The following is a 20,842-nucleotide window of genomic DNA, read 5'->3' on the forward strand; positions in this document are numbered from 1 at the left end:
TCACCCATCTATGGGAAAAGGGAAGACTGAAGGAAGACTCCTGGGTAGCTGGAATAATGATGATATTTAGCTCGCTCTCAACAACCTGGATTTAAGGCAGGTATGTGGCCAAAGCCCTAAGGAGAGACCAACCAGAAATGTAGATTCAACAGGTATCTCTGCGTAGACAGAAGCCAAGAAAAAAACTATGAGAAATATAAGGAGTATGAACCAAAAGAACTGTTTGAAAGCACAGATTGGTCTTTAAAAGTTGAAGGACATTTCCCTCCTGGCGTGAAGAGCAGGGCAGCAAACACTCAAAAACTAGCCGACAGGCTCACTGTGTGATAGCGACAGGCTCACTGTGTGATAGCCGACAGGCTCACTGTGTGATAGCGACAGGCTCACTGCGTGATGGCCGACAGGCTCACTGCGTGATGGCCGACAGGCTCACTGCGTGATGGCCGACAGGCTCACTGCGTGATGGCGACTGGGAGCACAGTCACCCGGGCTCACAGGCAAATTCATCTTTCCCAGCTCTTCTCCCTCTCATGCCTCCTCTTCCCCTCTTCTTCCCTTTTACGTTTGATATTGCTATCATTGTAAATACTCTACTATTTGCTTTATTGAAACAATCTCAAGAGACAGTATACTTTTTAATGACATAGAAATTTGTTTCTGTTTGAGTTTTTTTTTAAAGTATGTAAGCATTACAACTGATTTAAGACTTAATAATACAAAACTGCTATACCCAATAAAGAGAAATAATACAAGAGAAAGAAAACTCAGATGAGAAGGAAAAAGAAAGGCACATATACCAGAAGAGCAAGACAAAATCCATGGTGAAAGGAGAAAAAGAAAACCTACCTTCAAATTCCCATCACTTTAAATCATAAAAGCCTCACCCCTCCCTTGCGTCAGTTCTGATGGGATGCTACAGGCTGCCAGGCGCCCGCAAGCTCACTCTCCACCCAGGAGGTACTACTGCTGCATAGGCCTCTCTGCGTCCCCTCACCTTCATATCTCTCAATATAGCATCACATTGAGTTTCTAGAAACTCCACTTCCTTGCATATAAAGTATTTATATTAAATTACAGGATACACTGGGAAGTAACTAAAAAGTAAATACAACTATGCATTCTACTGTTTGGCTCTAACATGACTTTTTGATTGGATATTTTCTTTATTTACATTTCAAATGTTATCCCCTTTCCCAGTTTCCCCTCAAGAAACCCTCTATCTCCTCCTTCTTCTATGACAGTGCTCCCCCACCCACCCATCCACCTCCCTCCCACCTCCCCACCCTGGCATTCCCCTACACTGGGGCATCGAGCCTTCACAGGACCAAGGGTTTCTCCTCCCATTGATGCCCGACAGGTCCATCCTCTGCTACATATGCAGCTGGAGCCATAGGTCCATTTCTGTGTACTCTTTGGTAGGTGGCTTAGTCCCTGGGGGATCTAGGGTGTCTAGCTGGTTGATATTGTTGTTCTTATGGGGTTGCAAACCCCTTTAGCTCCTTCAGTCCTTTCCCTCACTCCTCCATTGGGGACATGGCATTCATAACTACAACTCTCATTTACTGAGTACCTGGTATGTATGTGCTGGGTACTCTTAAGCACTCAACATTCATAAACCCATTTAATCTTAACTGAAATATTATGAGATACATAATGCTCTCAATATGTAGATGATAAAGTGGAGGTACCCAGTTATCCAGCATTTAAAAACTATAATTTTAATGGTATTTCAACTTAAGCAATTTGGTTTTTAATCATTAGTCCCTGAGTCCAGAAAGCAAAGTATGTGGTGGAAAATAGAGCATTAACCATGTGTTCTTTTGTGTTTTTTTTCTTTCAGATTTCCTTTTAGACATTGCCAGTCATGCTAGGAAACTGTTAAGAATGGATGATTCTTTCTTCACTACTCACTTACACTAATGTTGGAGAACAGTTTAATGACCAACTTTTCCTAAGTGTTTCTAATCTAGAGCAGAAACAGACACCAGAGGAAAGGGAAAAGGAGGAAGACACACATTCTGAGAATGCCGGTCAAGAAGCAGGGACATTCACAAAGCTGTCACTCCCTTTGCTTATGAAGTAGAAACCAAGTCAAGGACAGTGCATATTTAGGAACAGCCACCACAGACCACAAAAGGGAAATCAGCCCAGGGACATGGGCTCCATCTGTCTCCACAACTCAAGGAAGGTACATGTAAAAAAATATTTATAAGATACCTTGTAAATAAGTTTTCCAGATGGATTTAATGCACCCATTAATAATATATGAATCATTTTTGGTAAAATAATCACTGTTAAGTTTATTTATAAGAAAACAATATGCATGAATCCTACCCAAACCATTTTGAAATGATTATATTTTCCCTTTTCTTAGAAGCACTATAATAATGCTAAGGTTAGTGATGTGGTCCACGAACAGCACTAGCCTTGGACTATGAGGACCTGGACTGGATCCTCCTTGCTATGAAAGAAGAAAATGAAAACAGAAACAGAAGGAAAGAAGGATAAAGGGAGGAAAAGAAAGACTAAATCTCCTGTATGTATGTATGTATGCATACATGCATGCATGCATGCATATATGTGGTATGTAATAAAATTAGTCACAAATCCTTAGAACAAGGTACATTAAGAACAGTTTGTTCAGCTCTAATAGGAAATAATTTATATGCTTCTGGTAAGAGGACATGACATCAGAACAGTATGGACTGAACTGTGTCTCATCTTATTTTTTGCCGTAGGCCAGGTAAGCAGAATAGTAAGAAGACAGCTAAATAGTAAACAGGTAAGACAAAGCTTTCAGTTTAGCTGCTGCTGAGGAAGTTTTCTGGTTCTATTTTAAGGAAAAATGTAAATCCAGGGCCTGCTCAGTCACATCCTCTTCACGCTCACCGTAAGGGAAGCTCACAGGCTCCAAGCTGATCCATCTGCCTCTGCTGGAGGCCTGCACACGACCACAGCCACGCTACAGCTCTTGTACACTAACAGCCTTAACAAGCTACAAACCACTGACCTTGCAGCCTGTGCTCCCCATGCTCATCCGCGGTGTTTCCAATTACTGGCTGTTAGCTGGTTAAAAGTCCCCCAAAGCAGACCTAGTTTTACCCATAAGCCATGTCACTTTAATGCACTGTTTTAGAAAAAGCTGAGTATCTACGGAGTCTGCGTGCCTGTTTGATGACCAGAGCACTCATAGGCAATGCATCTAAACAGAGTTCTGTGGCTGACCTTTGGAAGCTTGATGGGGAGCTCTCTGGACTCCTCTTCCTCATCACTGTCTGATTCTCCACTCTGTACAGAGTTCCTCGATGCAGCTGCCAGTGATGCTTCCTTTTTCTGCCACTCCAAAACGCAATGCCGTACATTACAGTAAATGTTGAAGGCTGAGGGATTGCTATGTAGTTTGATATCGGGGATAATTACTGTATTCTCCAAGTTTTCAGACTGAAATATAAAACACAACACTTTATTCTCGTTTACATTCTTTGTAATTATCATTTCATTGTACATAAAAAGTATAGACAGATTAAACTACCTTGCATATCTTACATAAGTGAAAAAACAGTATTTTATTAAATTTCAAGTACCAAAAACAGGCAGAAAATGTCTCTCTTCTTTTATAAAGTATTGAAGAGGAGCAAGAGATGATACTTCTTTAAATAAGAAATAAGTTAAATCGTCATGTAATTTGTGAATATATCTTTCAAAATACTAAAAAATAAACAACATAAATATATTAAGAATATATTAAAATAATATATAATAGTATTAATCAATAAGCAATGTTGATACAACATCCAAAAACAACGAGTATAATTAATTCCCCAAAAGAACAAATGTAATAAAGTAGTAATCACAAGATACTATACAAAATTGACAAAAACCTAATACCAATACCACACAAAAAAAGTATAAGCAAATCAGGAATGGAAGGTATTTTCTCAACTAGACAAAGGATAAGTACGTCACAGCCCGTCAGACATGGGAACAGACTGCCTCACTCCCAGGACTGAGGACAAGGCAAACGCTCAGGGATTCAACTCCATGTGCTGTTACCTTCCTATTGCAGCAACCGGAGAAAAATGACTGAGAAGAATATCATCTTCTAGAAATGTTTTTATATCCTGAGACATACAAACAATTTTGAAAAGAAATCTACTGGAAATTATATGCAGGCTTGGCAAAAATCACAGTGCACAAGTAAAAGCATTGAGAACAGCCATACGTGAAGAATGAACACGACACCACTGACAGCTGGACGGCTGCTCTCCAGAGGACCTGGGTTTGACTCCCAATACCTACATGCATGCAGGTAAACACGAATACACACAGTAATGAAACAATTAAACCTAAAACAATGAATGCCAGTTTAAATGAATGCAATTGAGTCTCTAACAGGGGAAAACATCTGCAAACACACATCTCACAAAAGACCAGTAGTAAGAATTTGGAATGTGCACAGTATTTCCAAACTCAACACTGAACCCTGTAAAGACATGGGCACAACACTGACAAAGATACAGGTAAGGTCTACAAAGCACAGCACCAACATCCCTAGGGCCATAGACATGATGTAAGTGAAAAGGAGATACAGTACAGCTAACAGAATCCAATAGTGCCAACCCTGGGAAATGGAAAAGATAGACACAATTTCAACGGTAAGAGGTAAGTTAAAAATATATTTTTGAGGTGCTTCAGGAGCCGCAAGTTACTGTGCAGACATGGCCAAGTCCAAGAACCACACCACACCGCAAACGGCACAGAAATGGCATCAAGAAACCCCAGTAACAAAGATACGAATTTCTTAAGGGCATTGACCCCAAGTTCCTGAGGAACATGTGCTTTGCTAAGAAGCACAAGAAAGACCTGAAGAAGACGCAGGCCAACAATGCCAAGGCCGTGAGTGTGCATGCAGAGGCCTCAGGCCATCAAGCCCAAGATGCCAAAAGGACCCAGCTTTCATCGCTCACCCCAAGCTTGGGAAGAGATTTGAAGTCACATGGCCAAGGCTCATAGGCTCTGCCAATCAAAGCCCAAGTCTCAGACCAAGGCAGTCTGTGGTTCTAGCTAAGGCCCAGGCTTCAGCTCCAGCTCAGGCTCCCAAGGTGCCCAGGCCCCTGTGAAGGCCTCATAAAAAAGGCTCCTGCCAGTGTGAAGACAGATGCACTCCTGTGAAACCTATACACTGTTTGCAGATGACCAGTGTCCTATGCTGTTTGTACAAATAAACTTGAAACAAGAAAAAAATATTTTTTTAAAAAACTAAACTTGTACCTATAATGTAATCCAGCAATTTCATTCATCAGAGTTAAAAAAAAAAAAAATACCACCTATGTTCACCCAAAAAACAGCAAGGAAATTTTCTTAGATTTATTCAAAAACAGTTCCACACTAAAAAATAACCCAGATGTCTTTGTTTTTGTTTTTCAAGACAGGGTTTTCTCTATGTAGCCCGGGCTATCCTGGACTCAATCTGTAGACCATCCTGGCCTCGAACTCTGGGCTCTACCTGCCTCTGCCTCCAAAATGTTGAGATTAAAAGCGTGTACCACCACCACCAGGCCCAGGAGCCTTTTTACTAGGTACAATGACAAACTACAGTACAGCCACACTAGGCTATGACTGATGAGCTGTAGAAAAGGAACAAACTATTAATGTGTGCAATTAGGTGGATGAATGCATAGAAATTATATCAAGTATTATAAAAAGCCAATCCCATAAATTACATACCAGCCCATTCGAGTAAGTACTCTTGAAATAGCAAGCCTACGGTGATGAAGAACAGTCAGGAGCTGAGGAGACAGAACTGACATGAACGGCTACAGAGGGTGGCAAATGGTAGCCACGCTAAGATGGACTACCTGACAGTAGTCACAGAGGTAGTGCTATCACACAGAACGGGATGCACACTCGTAAGCATATGCAAACCTGACAGTAGTCACAGAGGTAGTGCTATCACACAGAACGGGATGCACACTCGTAAGCATATGGAAACCTGACAGTAGTCACAGAGGTAGTGCTATCACACAGAACGGGATGCACACTCGTAAGCATATGCAAACCTGACAGTAGTCACAGAGGTAGTGCTATCACACAGAACGGGATGCACACTCGTAAGCATATGCAAACCTGACAGTAGTCACAGAGGTAGTGCTATCACACAGAACGGGATGCACACTCGTAAGCATATGGAAACCTGAAGAAACTGAGATCTGAGAAGACAGCTTGGTCAGTGAGGAGCTGGACATGCCAGCATTAGGCGTGCACAGGAGAGTTGATGAGTGTGGTGAAGTAGGCCACCGTCACAGTGCTAGGAAGTGCTGAGAGCAGGGTCTCTGGAGCCTGCTGGCCAGCCAGTTTGAATCAGGAAGCTCTGGGTTCAGCTAGAGGATGACATCTGACTGACCTTTGGCCTCCAAGATAAACAAGGAGGCACACACGCACACATAAATGGTAACATCCAAATAAGGCTGTAGATTATACCAGTGTATTACTATTTATGAAACTAATTATATAGGATGCTAACAAAAGGAAAAAGTGAGTGAAGGATTTAAAAGACCTTTGTTAAATATGAAAAATAAAAAATATTTTACACAATGATCTCAAAGCAAATTAATTTTTAAAATCATAACATTTAAAATAGCATCCAAAATGTAACAATTACAAATAAATGTAATAAAAAGTGCATGAGCTTTATGTAATAAACACTGGACATCAGTGAGGTAAATTAAATAAGACTGTGAGCCAGGCACTTATGGCGCACACACACACCTTTAATACCAGCACTCAGGCAGGTGATCTCTGAGTTTGAGATTGGCCTGGTCTTCAGAGCAAGTTCCAGGACAGTTAGGACTACACTGGCAAACCCCATCTTGAACACTAACAGACTTAAATAAATGGACAAGCCTCCTTATCACGTCCATGGACTGTAGAAGGATGCATCCCTGACATGACAAATCTCAGCAAGCCTACAGACTCAACGTAACACCAACCCAATTCTCAAAGCTCCTAATAATAGATCAGGATCACCACACTACTTCCATAGAAATGTAAAGGACAGAAAACGGCTGTTCTTGCTTACTTCTAGCTTACTATACTTACTTCTTACTTACTATAAACTTAGGAATGGAAAGATTTACTTCAATTCCCAGTTTTGAAGTTCTGTTCCATAATAATTTGCTTCTGTTGTTTTGGGGGCCAGTGGCAAGGTCATATGCCATGGCAGTACATGGAAATATCCCCAGTGAACACGGAAGCCAAAAAGATAAAGATAATGGAGGGAGGGCCCCACAATTCACTTCAAGGAGCAGACCTTCAGTGGCCTAAGAACCTTGCAGGAGTATTCTACCACTGTATAAGTGTAGAAACTAGAGAACAACTTTGGTTGTTGAGGTAGATGTATTTAACATCTGAACTATTAAAATAGCTACAGAAATTTTAGAAAAAAAAATCTTGGAAAATATACCACCCAATTTTAAGATATAAAATAAAGCTATAGTATAGCATTACATGGTATTGATAGAAAAACATACACTTGAATCAACTAAACAAAACAGATTCCATAAATACATCCAAAGTAAATATGGTTAACTGGCTCTTTTATAAGATTATTCAATGAAAAAATAAATAAATAGAATTTTTAACAAATAGAGCCAGATCCATTGAATAATAATGAGAAAAAAATGAATGTTAATACTTAAAAATTAACTTGAAACAATTTACCTAAAGGTATTAGATGAAGGTATAAAATATTTGGGCAAAACCTAAAAAAAATAATTTCTGCAACTTTCATATAGGTTATAAAATATATGAATTACATAAGGAAAATACTAATCAATTAGGTTTATAAAAAAAACACTTGTTCTAAAGCTTCAGGAAGGAAGGAGGAAAGAAAGGGAAGGAGGGAGGGAGGGAGGGAGGGAGGATGAACCAAGTACAGTTTCAACTCAGCTTTGTAGCAAGAAACCCGTTGGGATTTGTCTTTCCTATCTGACCTCATCCCCTAAGGGATCACGAAAATATTCTCCCCAACTCATTCCCCAACCATCCTTCTCCCAACTCCTTCCATTATCCCAGACTCCAAGACCAGCAGGCATTCACTGAGAACACACCAGCTAAGCGTACTAGGGAAACAGGAAAACTAACTGAAGACCCTTACCACTCCCTCCTTCCCTCAAAAACCTACCCCCTCACCAGTCTCAGCACTGCTACAAAAGAATGCCAACTGTAACCTTCATTCCCTCATGTCCACAGTCCTTCTTGCCCTAACCTTCCTGCCCTAACCTCCCTTCCCTAACTTGGTATTTTGTCCCGGCCTCCAACTATACCAGGCAACCACTGCTAACCCAAGGGCCTCTACTCCCAAGGCAGTAGGCTGGAGGTAGACTTACAGATCCAAGATTCCAAGTCTCATCCCCATCTCTGTAACAGGAAACACTGCCATCTCCCTTTCCTCTCTGACCCCCATCTCCAAGACATCACAAAGACCTTCTCCCCTAACTTTTCTTTCCCTAACGCAACCTGTACCCAAGCCTCCAACACCAACAGGTATTCTCTTGAATGCATAAGCCGAGCAGGTCAGTAAATAGTTAATGCAAAGGCACCACATTCTCCAAAAGTCTAGAGAAGATAGAGAAACCAAAGAACAAAGCAGGAGCCCAACAAAGACAATCAGCCCTAGACTCAAATCATCCTAATCCCAGATGCCTAGACGCCAGTGTAAAAGCACAGTCAACAACACCAGGGCAATATGTCTCTACCAGAGCCCAGCTATCCTCCCACAGTAGACCCTGAATATTACAACCCAGCTGAAGTACAAGAAAAAAACTATATGAGGGGTTGGGGATTTAGCTCAGTGGTAGAGTACTTGCCTAGCAAGCGCAAGGCCCTGGGTTCAGTCCTCGGCTCCGAAAAAGAAAAAAGAAAAAAAAAAAAACTGTATGAAGATGATAAAGGTCCTTAAAGAGGAAATTAATAAATCCCTTAAAGAAATACAGGAAAACATAAACAAACAATTGCAGGAAGTAAATAAATCCCTTAAAGAAAGTCAAGAAAATACAAACTGTTGAAGGAAACAAATAAGAATATGCAAGACCTGAAAAATGGAAATAGAAGCAATAAAGAAAAATAAACAGAAAATTCTAGAAATGAAAAATCTAAGAATTCAAACAAGAACTACAGAGGCAAGCTTCAACAAGAGAATACAAGAACTGGAAGAGAAAATCTCAGGTATTAAAGATATGATAGAAGAAATGGATACACTGGTCAAAGAAAATATTAAATCTAAAAAATTCTTGACACAAAACATCCAGGAAATCTGGAATACTATGAAAAGACCAAGCCTAAGAATAGGAATAAAAGAAGAATCCCAGCTCAAAGTCCCAGAAAAAAATGATATTCAACAAAATCATGGAAGAAAATTGTTCTAACCTAAAGAAGAAGATGCCTAGAAAAGTAAAAGAAGTATAGAAAGCACCAAATAGATTGAACCAGGAAAGAAAGTCTTCTCACCACATAATTATCAAAACATTAAATGTGCAGGACAAAGAAAGAAAATGAAAAACTGCAATAGAGTAAGAGCTAGTGACATATAAAGGCAGACCTATTAGATATACAACTGATTTCTCAACAGAGACTAAAGTTAAAAGGTCATAGACAGATGTACTAAAGACTAAGCAGCCACTGAAACTAGCCCAGTTTACTATACCCAGCAAAACTATCAATCACCATAGATGAAAATAAGATATTCCATGATAAAGACAAATTTAAACAGTATCTATCTACAAACCTAGTTCTACAGAAGGTGCTAAAAGGAAAAGTCCAAACTACAAAGGAGGTTAACTACACCCATAAAAACAAAAAACACACCAGCAAAATCACACACACATACCACAACAGGAATCAACAATCATTGATATTTCTCAATATTGATGATCTTAATTACCAAACAAAAAACAAAACCTAGATATTAAAACAGGATCTATCCCTCTGCTGCATCCAAGAAACACGCCTTAACATCAAGGATACATATCACTTAAGGGTAAAGGATGGAAATAGATACTCCAAGCAAGATAGTCCAGTTTGACATTAGAAGCAAGCTGGTGTAGACATTTTAATATCTAATGAAATAGACTTCCAACCAAAACTAATCAAAAGAGATGGGGAAGGACACTACATACTCATCAAAAAACCCACCAAGCTGACATTTCAATTCTTAACATATAATGACCCAAGACAAGGGCACCAAAGTTTGTAAAAGAAACACTAAGACAGCTTAAACCACATATTGGCATGCTGATAGTGGGAGACTTTAATACCACATTCTCACTAATAGACAGGTCATCCAGACATAAACCTAAGTATAGTCATGCTGGAACTAACAGACATTATAAACCAAATGGATCTACCAGTTATTTACAGAGCACTTAACCCAAACACAGGAAGAAACACAGAGAAAAACGAGACCTTCTTCTCTGCACCTCCCCTCCAAAATTGACCACATACTCACTCACAAAGCAAGTCAAAACAGATGAGAAAATTGAAATAACCTCCTGCATTCTATCAGACCACTAAAGATCAAAACTGGATGTCAACAATAGAAACAGGAAAAAGGCTATACAAACTCATGAAAACTGAACAAGTCTCTATTAAATGAAAAAACAGGCAAACATAGAAATAAAGAAATTAAAGACTTCCTAGAATTCAATGAAAATGAATACACAACATACCCAGACTTATGGGACACAATGAAAGCCACGCTAAGAGGAAAGGTCACAGCACTAAATACCTACATTTAAAAAAAAAAAAAAATGGAGTGAACTTATATTAGCAACTTAAGGTACACCTGAAAGCTCTAGGACAAAATGAAGTAAGCACACCCAAGAGGAGTAAACAGAAGAAATAAACTGAGGACTGAAATCAATAAAATAGTAACAAAGAAATCAATACAAAGCATCAATGAAACAAGGAGTTGATTTGTTGAAAGCAAAACAAAAAAAAAAAAAACAAGATAGACAAATCTTTATCCAAACTAACTAAAAGATTGGAAGAGAATATCCAAACTGAAAATAGAAAATGAAAACAACAGACACTGAGGAAATCAAAAGAATCATTGGTTCATATTTTAAAAACACGTTCTCTACAAAATTGGAAAATCTAAAAGAAATGGGTAATTTTCTCACAGATACCACTTATGAAAGTTAAATCCAGTTCAGATAAACAATTTAAATAGATTTAAAACCCCTAAGAAAATAGGGTAAATAAATAAATAAATAAATAAATAAATAAATAAATAAATAAATAAATAAATGCATGTATGTATGTTCAGGGTCAGATGGATTTAGCACTAAACGTCTGAATTCTACCCAACGTTCAAAGAAGAGCTAAGTCCAATATCCCTTAAATTATTGCACAAAACAGAAACAGAAGAAATATTGTCAAATTCATTTTATGAGGCCTCAGTTACTCTAATATGCAAACCACACAAAGATTAAACAGAGAGAATTACAAACCAATTCCCCACATGAACTTAGATGCAAAAAAAATTCAAATCGAACGCAAGAATACATCACAAAGATCAGCCACCATGATCAAGTAGGTTTCATCCCAGAGATGCAGGGAAGGTCAACATACAAAGATCTGTCAGTGTAATGCACCCTATAAACAAAAATCTGTCAGTGTAATGCACCCTATAAACAAACTGATAGGAAAGAGATATGAGCATCTCATTCGATACTGAAAACACCTTTGACAAAAGCGAACACCAGTTCATGATAAAAGTCGTGGAGATATCAGGAATATAAGGCATATACCTAAACGATAAAGGCAATTTACGGCAAGCCAATAGCCAACATCAAATTAAATGTAGTGAAACTCAAAGCAAGTCTACTAAAATCAGGAAAAGACAGGCTTCCCACTCTCTTCACACTCCTCAATACGGTACTCAAATCTGTAGCTGGAGCAATAGGGGATCAAGAGGACACAAGCGGGAAAGGAAGCCGTCAAAGCATCTCAATCGCAGATGACGTCATCGTACAGATAGGTGTCCCCAAACACTCTACCAAAGAACTCCTACACCAGTAAACAACATCAGTGCAGTGGTTGGATACAAAATTAACAAAGGAAAAAAAGTCAGTGGCCCTCCTTTACACAAATGACAAATGGACTGAGGAGGGGAAAGAAAAAAAAAAATCAAGGAAACAACCCACTTTACAAGTCAAACAGATAATATAAAACATCTTCGTATAACTCAAACCAAACAAGTGAAAGAACTGTACGTCAAGAAACTTCAAATCTTTGAAGAAAGAAACTAAAATATATATCAGAAGATATAAAAAAAAATCTCCCATGCTCATGGATCAGTGAGATTAATATAGTAAAAGTGGCCATCTTACCAAAGCCAATCTACAGAGTCGACACAATCCCCATTAAAATTCCACACAATTCTTTACAGACCTTGAAAGGACAATATTCAAAACAAAACAAAAACAAAAACAGCAGCAAATAATCAATCACCCAAGAGCTAAGACAACTCTGAACAACAAAAGGACTTCTGGAGGTATCATCAACCCTGATTTCAATCTACACTACAATACTATAATAGTAAATCACACTGTGTTGGCATAAAAACAGACAGGTTGATCGATGGAATCAAATTAAAGACCCAAATGTAAATCCTATGGATACCTTTGGATAAAAAAGCTGGAAATATTCAACAAACGGTGCTGGTCTAACAGTAAGTAGAAGACTGCAAATAGATCAGGGTTCTGGGTTCTGGGAGTAACTGGACGGTGGTTGTGTAAGTAGGTAAGATCAAAACAAACTGTGGACATCAAAAATTACTTTTAAAAAGAGGTGCCTACAAAATTACTTTAACACACAGAACAGAATCATTTGCTAATTATATTACTATTTTAAATCTCTTTATTTTTATTCCAATTACTATGCCAACAAGTTGCTAGCAACTTTACCTTGCTTCTTGTCTTCACTTTTGATTTGCTTTTCTGTTTTCGCTTCAATTTCTTCTTATTTAAAATTTTCTTATTCCTAAAAATAAAAAGTGTAACTATTATAAATATTTACATAAAGACATATAAAATCAGTGAAATAGATATTTTAATAGGCACCTGTATATTTCTTATAGCTTCTATAAAGCAATATAATCCAAACATACATACAGGTAGTTAGTATTACAGTAGCTTTTAGAAAGACAACAATGGACAGTAATTCCAAAAAGGATTCTATAAAGCTTTTTATAAAAGTAAAGCAATTAAGGTGTTAAAGTTTTAAAAAGAAAACCTTCTTTCAAGCCTATCAGATCCTCATGGGGGAGGTAGGCTGCCTCTAAATCTGTCAACCTGAGTTCAATCCATGAAACTCATTTGATGGCAGGCTAGCTATCTCTGAAATTCACATGTATGTTATAGCATACTTGCACACAAATGCACACATATGCATACACACACACACAAGAGAGTAAATGTAATTTTAAAAGAACCAAAGGTTTTCATCAGTTGGTATGTTTATAAACATCCAAAAATGAGTTCTTTACACTGGTGAAGACTGCAAAGATAAAAAATTAACAAAGGGGGGTTGGGGATTTGGCTCAGTGGTAGAGCGCTTACCTAGGAAGCGCAAGGTCCTGGGTTCAGTCCCCAGCCCCCAAAAAAAAAGAGAAAAAAAAATTAACAAAGGAAAAAAAAAAGTCAGTAGCAAAGTTCAAGTAACTTTTACTAAATTACTATTAATATAAAGAAAATATGGAAGGGTTGGAGAAATGACTCAGTGGGTAAGAGAACTAGGATCCAGTTCTCAACACCCAGATGGCAGCAATAACACACCAATAACTCCAGTCCCAGGGGATTGGACACCATCTCTGGTCTCTACAGGCACTGGATACAAATGGTCACATAAGTGTAGGCAGAGCATCCATGCCAAAAAAAAAAGGGGGGGGCTGGGGATTTAGCTCAGTGGTAGAGCGCTTACCTAGGAAGCACAAGGCCCTGGGTTCGGTCCCCAGCTCCGAAAAAAAGAACCAAAAAAAAAAAAAAAAAAGTCAAGATTAAGGAGAGGGGAACGGGGAAGAAGGGGAGGGGAGGGGGGAGGAAAGAAAATTTGAGCTCATATCCTTAGCAACTAGTTCTCAGTGCCTCAACCATAGGACTGCTTTTACATTAAGGAGAAGGAACCCTCTGAGAAAAAAAAACCTTTCTCCCTCTCCTCCCTCAACATAGTAAAGAATAAAGTAGGAGGATAAAGGAGTTATTGATCTCTTATAACCACTAGTGCTAGGAATACTATTTCACATAAGTATTTAGTATATAACTGAACTGTGTTCAGGACTGTTTTAGGGATTAATTGGAAATACTGGTCAGGCCCAAGCAAAGACTGATTTACTAATTTTTTTAAATGAAATTTAAGTAAATATCTCAAAATAACTTTTAAAGTAAAATATTCTATCATAATACAATCTAAAGGTATACTAATTTGATACATGATGAGGAGTGGCCACAGGAAAATAATTCAGTCATTGTTTCTATAGTTAAACCATGTTTCTATAAGAGCATCCTAAATCAGAACTCGTGGGTGTTGGTCCGTTCTTTTCACCCTGAGCCCTGAGGACTGACTCGGGTTGTCAAGCTTAGAAGCAGGGCCTTTGCATGCTGAGCTACCTCACCAGCCTCAAAACAGAGTCTTTGAACCTCACACTTTCTTTCACAGTCCACTCCGGTATTTCCTCAACTCCCCTTAATGCTTCTTTCAGCACGCTTTCCACACCATGTGCTACCCTCACTACTTAATTTTGCAATAATTTTAAAATCACGAAGGCATGCTTAGCCCTACTAAGTAATAGTAACATAGTAATTGATACTATACAGGATTAAATTACTGTCTTCCTTCGCAGACTAGATCATCACAAGAAAGCTATAGAAGAAGTGAGAACTAGGCAACCAAACAGAATATCTCAAGATAAACTGAGAGCTCTGGTGCTGTCCTTTAAAGACATGTGGAACACCGACACAAACAAGAACTGAGCTTCATTCAGTGAGATGACTACTACTAAAGCAAGCAAAGCACTAGTGGTCCTTTGAGGTACACAGTCCAAAATGAAACTAAGTCATGAGTACTGTCTGCTGGTGGTGACACTGACGAGATAAGATATAGGGTCCCATTACAAAACCCAGGCTAGCCTCAATGCCAGCCATGTTGGTTAAGCCTGCTAAGCACATTAGGTGACTCATCCATCAAAGAAAAACTAGAAATTAAAAACAGAAAGAAGGGACCGGAGAGATGGCTCAGCGGTTAAGAGCACTGACTGCTCTTCCAGAGGTCCTGAGTTCAATTCCCAGCAACCACATGGTGGCTCACAACCATCTGTAATGGATCTGATGCCCTCTTCTGGTGAGTGTGAAGACAGCTACAGTGTACTCACATATATAAAAATAAATAAATAAATAAATCTTTAAAAAAAAACAGAAAGAAATTTTAAAATGATAGCAACCAAAAGCAAAGAAAGAAAAGAAATATGCCTCCAACTAATACTCACAATGGAAACTAAGAAGTATTTCCTATTAAATGAGAATTATGAATATGACGTCAATGCTGTGGAAGCTAAAATAGAACTTAAACAAAATATATAGCTTTTGCATATACTTAAATGTGTTATTGAAATTTATGCTCACGACCACTCCATTGTTCATTTTTGAGGAAAGATGGAGAGATAACCGTAAAGCTATGCCATCTGTGCACAGAACAGAAAAAGGGAGAGATGAAGACACGGATGGAGAAGGGTGGGAAGGAAGGGAAGAAGGGGAGGAGCGAGGGAGCAGAGAGAGGGGAGGAGCTGAGTAAACATCCAGTAAGTGGCAAGAGGAGAAACCTCTCTAAAATATGGCTCTGTAGATCATACCTACAGAATTACACTCTACACACAGCCCACATAAGATGGAAATGCATATCATGACACAACTGAAAATTATTCACACTAAACTGCAGAGAGATTTTTTTTTAATTCACAAAGGTAGTAAGAGCTAACAAATAACTAGGGACTTACACCAGTGATAATGGCAGAATTAGATGTAAGAAAGACTCTAAAACACTATGAATAAAATGAATACAACGGAGAACATGAACCAGACTCTTAAAGAGCAAACACAGTGAAAATAAAGCCTTCTGTAAATATGCAATAAATAAGCCTTTTTCTGTATTATCCCCACACTGAAGTGTCTGTCTTGATTTGTAGTCCCTCAAAGCCTCAAGAATATGCAGGCAACAGTTACTTTGAGATGTAACCTCTGGTAAAGAAAATCACGAGTGACTTAAGAGAAAGGAATTAATTAATAAATATTCCCTAGATTTTGTCAGTAGACACAGGCTGGCTTCAATCAGAAGGGGAAACTTCAATAGAGGAATTGTGTCCATCACACTAGCCAGTAGGCATGATTATGAGGCATTTTCTTGCTTAATGATTGATGTGGAAGGCTCAGCTCAGGGTGGGCAGTCCGACCCCTGAGGTGGTAGGCCTGGCTTATATAAAAAGCCAAGCTAGCAAGCCATGAAGACCGAACAAGTAGACAGTTTCCCAGTGGGTCCCTGGCTCTGTCCTTGCTTGAGATCCCACTGGGTCAGGATGTCTCAGTGATGGGTTGTGGTCAGGAACTGTAAGGCAAATAAAGCCTTTCCCCCTCCAGTTCTTTTGGTCATTGTTCTGCCCCAGCAATGGAAAGCAAACAAGGACAATGCCTTCCGAAGCTTATTACCTTGGTGGTAATTCTACCACTGACCATGGCTCACAGTGCCTCTTAACTGTGGTGAGGAAAATGAGTTGCTTATCTGTTTCCTACTCATCAGTGGTTGAAGACATTTCTCAGGGAAACTTTCTATAAAAAAGTCCTGCACAGTCACTGTCCAGCCATCGCTACTCCCCAGCTAATTCAAAATAAAATGGCTTAATTCTCAAAAAAAAAAAAAAAATAAGTCCTGTACAGACTTCCAAGGCTCAAAGTCATAGCTGTTTCCAGGAGACAGTTAGACAAATAATGTCAAAGAGATAAAGCTTGTCCAGTAGGAGGAGCACCTGCTCCAGGCTCTTGTATAAAGGATAATTTTTCTACCACTCCATACCTTTCTCTCTAAATATTAACTCCCTTGCTAGCCTTACTATTCCCAGTAAGACGTCATTTTTCAGACTTCTGAATAAGGGTAGGTAATAGCTCATATTCCATTATTACTTTATTTAAAGTTGTGTGGGTGCGTGTATTGTGTGTGCATGCTTACACTTGGGCTTATGTGCTTCTGTGTGCGCATGCGGCTACACAGCAAAGAGAGAAATCTTCCTTCATTTCTCTCTACCTTACTCTTGGCACTCACTGAATCCAGATCCACCAATTGGCTGAGCTGCTCGATAGCAAGCTCTAGGTATCCATCTGTCTCTGCCTCAGCAGCTCTGGGGTTACAGATGAACAATAGCACGCCTGTTTTGTTTTGTTTTGTTTTTGTGAGTGTGGAAGAGACAAACTCAGATCCTCACGGTTGCAACAAACGCTGAAGTTAAATAAGCCCTTTCCCCAAAGCCTAGTATAATCTCTTAATGCCACCTTCATGAAACTGTCTAAAACACTGGCTCAAGAGACTACAGACAAGGAGGCATCTCGCCATGGCTTATTCATGATATCATGTTGTAATACCAAATGTCTAAACACATCTGCTAGATATTATAATTATGTAATAAAGATTTTACTAACACTACTGTAAATATATTCCATCAAGAAAAGGCAGACAACTGAAATGCATAGAAAGTTCCCAGTACAGAAGAAAGTTTTAAATAGAATTGAACAATATAAAATTTTAAATTTCATTAAATAATTCATTAAGAAAATAGAGATAGGGGTTGGGGATTTAGCTCAGTGGTGGAGCACTTGCCTAGCAAACGCAAGACCCTGGGTTCGGTCCCCAGCTCTGAAAAAAAGAAAAAGAAAATAGAGATAGCACAAAATCCGATATTGAAAATAGATCAATAAAAATTATCCAACTTGGGCTGGCAAGACGGCCTAGCAAGCCAACAACGTGCTTACTGTGTAAGCCTGAGGATCTACCTTTAATCCCCAGAACTGAAATAAAAGAATGATGTGGGCTGGAGGGATGGCTCCAGTGTTAAGAACACTGACTGTTTTTCCATAGGACCTGAGTTCAATTCCCAGCAACCACACGGTGGCTCACAACCATCTGTGATGGGATCTGATGCTCTCTTCTGTTGTGCCTGAAGATAGTAACAGGGTACTTAATATAAAACAAACAAATACATCTTTTAAAAAAAAGTAAATAAGTAAATTAAAGAATGATGTGCCAGTTCCAGCCTGTAATGTCAGCACTCCCACAGTGACATGGAAAGAAGGCACAAAGCAACATTGGCATCAGAAACAATGAGACCCTGCCTCAGAAGCACAGTGGAAAGAGAGAGGTAAGCAGCTGCCCTCTGACCTTTACACACAGCAAATATCTTATTTTTTAGAATGGTTCTCTCACTCAGCAGGGAGCTCCCTGTTTTGGCTAGCTTGGATGCCCAGGAAGCCTCTGTCTATAATTCTTGAATCAGCCAAGGCTGGGGGTAAAGACTTGCACTGCTTGGCCTGGCTTTTGTGTGGGTAGTAAGACACCCAAACTTGGGCCCTTAAGTTTGTAAACAGGCATTTTAAACACTAAACTATCTTCTCAGCCCTTGAAAACTATGTTTATATCACTAAAGTAAACTCATTCAAAAGTATTACTAGAGATGATAACGTGATATTAAAAAATAAAAGCAATAAATTACACCAGGATTTTTTAAATTATATATATATGTGTGTGTGTGTGTGTGTGTGTGTGTGTGTGTGTGTGTGTGTGTGCGCGCTAGTACAACACAAGAAGAGAATACAGAAACCTGCTGAGACCAGAGGCATAGGATTCCCCCATGGAGCTGGATGCTGTAAGCTATCTAATGTGGATGCTAGAAATTAAGCATGAGTCCTCCACAAAAGCAGTAAATGCTCTCTAGCACCAATGCACCAGAATTTTTAGTAATTATAAATACATATGCACCCAACAGAAAAAACTAAAATTATATAAAGCAACCATTAACAAAATTAAAGGGCCAAAATTAGTTTAATACCATCTATAGTTAGTTAAGACTAAAAAAGGAATATAGAAACACAAAATATCCACACAACTCTCCACCAAACTTAAATAATTGATTGTGATGGTTAACACCGATTTCAACTGGATTAGGTTGAAAGATACACCTAAAAGATTAGAGCAAAGCTCTCTGGGGGATATCTATGAGGGCACTATAGAGACAATTAGATCACCAGTGCTCTGACCTAATTAGTGGCATAAGCGATTGATAGAGTCAAATCGTGAATAGATTATTAGGTGAAACTATGGAAGGGGTGTGCCTTGGAAGGATATATCTGGACTCTAAGTCCTCCCTGCTCTTTGCTTCCTGGCTGCTGTGATATGAGTTGAAGCTTCCTGTCAGGCACATCTCCATGGCGGTTTTGCCATTCATCATGACTGAAACTACAAGAATAAATCTCTATGTATAATGTATCCGTCACAGACACAAATTCCTAACCAATATACTGACTCTTCCAGAATATTTAAACCCAAGAGAAAAAATACTCTTTTAAGGGCAAATGGCATAATTATCAGACTGTAAGCAAAAGAAAAAAATAACATTTTTCAACAAATGTTAATGTGGTTGGAAAAAACTGCACAAGGCCCCATCCACAGAGGGAAAATCAGTCTTCTCAAGAGACAAACCCACTGATAGGTTACCCAGAGAATATGTGTGTGTGTGTGTGTGTGTGTGTGTGTGCGCGCGCGCGTGCATGCGAGAGTGAGGGAAGGGTAACAGAGGAAGTTCTGGTGGAGGACAGGGGAAAATGGAAAGGACATAATACAGTTCTCATAAACTCATCCATAAAAGCTTCAAATAAATTTTAAAAATCAAAATTATATAAAATACATATTAGAAGTATTGATAGTGGTATTTATGATATTACTAAATATCTGAAAGTTAAGAAAATAATCCTAGGTACTATGCTAATCAAATAAAAAAAGCCACAAATAAAAATTTTAAATATTATAACTAATTGAGTAGTATAGTAAAATACTTGGAATGTACCTAAAGTAGTCAAAGCTTCAAATATTCACACTAGAAAATAAAATCTATAGTGAATGACCTAAGATTCCAAAGCTGTCCTTTTGCCTGCTCCTGGGACCCTTTTCCTTCCCGGGTTACCTTGCCCGGCCTTGGCACGGAAGTTGGTGCCTAGTCTTACTGTGTCTTGTTGCACTGAGTTCAAGTGATAGCCCTGGGAGGCCTGGTCTTTGGGGGGTGGGGGGAACAGATTGGGGTGCATCTGGGGAGAGGGGGTACTAGGAGGAATGGAAGGAGGGGAAACTGTGAATGGATGCATTATATGAGAGAAGAATAAATTAGAAACAAAAGCTGATTCTCTCAACTTATAAGCAAAACTAGAAAATGAATTGAATACATACATACATACATACATACATACATACATACATACATACATACATACATACGTAAATGTTATCAGAAATGAAAGGGCTGGAGAGATGGCTCAGTGGTTAAGAGCACTGTCTAGGGGTTGGGGATTTGGCTCAGTGGTAGAGCGCTTGCCTAGCAACTGCAAGGCCCTGGGTTCGGTCCCCAGCTCCGAAAAAAAGAAAAAAAAAAAAAAAAAAAAAGAGGAATCACCATTACAAACTGCACAGACATTAAAATTTAAAAAAGGAAATACCAATAACTATAAACTTGGCATAAACTATAAGCATAAACTTGGTG

General features: G+C 38.8%; 1 protein-coding gene across 16 annotated transcripts in view; it reads right to left on the minus strand.

Annotated features, from left to right (window-relative positions):
* Mycbp2 (MYC binding protein 2) overlaps positions 1-20,842 on the minus strand; it is a 238,066-nt gene that overhangs the window by 198,836 nt on the left and 18,388 nt on the right. For all 16 annotated transcript variants that reach the window (NM_001106055.2, XM_063274171.1, XM_039093195.2 and 13 more), the window contains exons 2-3: positions 12,966-13,041; positions 3,226-3,441 (exon numbers count right to left, since the gene is read on the minus strand). In NM_001106055.2, coding sequence (NP_001099525.2) covers positions 3,226-3,441; positions 12,966-13,041 — 292 coding nt within the window. The remainder of the gene's footprint in view (positions 1-3,225; positions 3,442-12,965; positions 13,042-20,842) is intronic.

The sequence above is a fragment of the Rattus norvegicus genome, chromosome 15, assembly GCF_036323735.1.
Source record: "Rattus norvegicus strain BN/NHsdMcwi chromosome 15, GRCr8, whole genome shotgun sequence".
NCBI classification, from domain to species: Eukaryota; Metazoa; Chordata; class Mammalia; order Rodentia; family Muridae; genus Rattus; species Rattus norvegicus.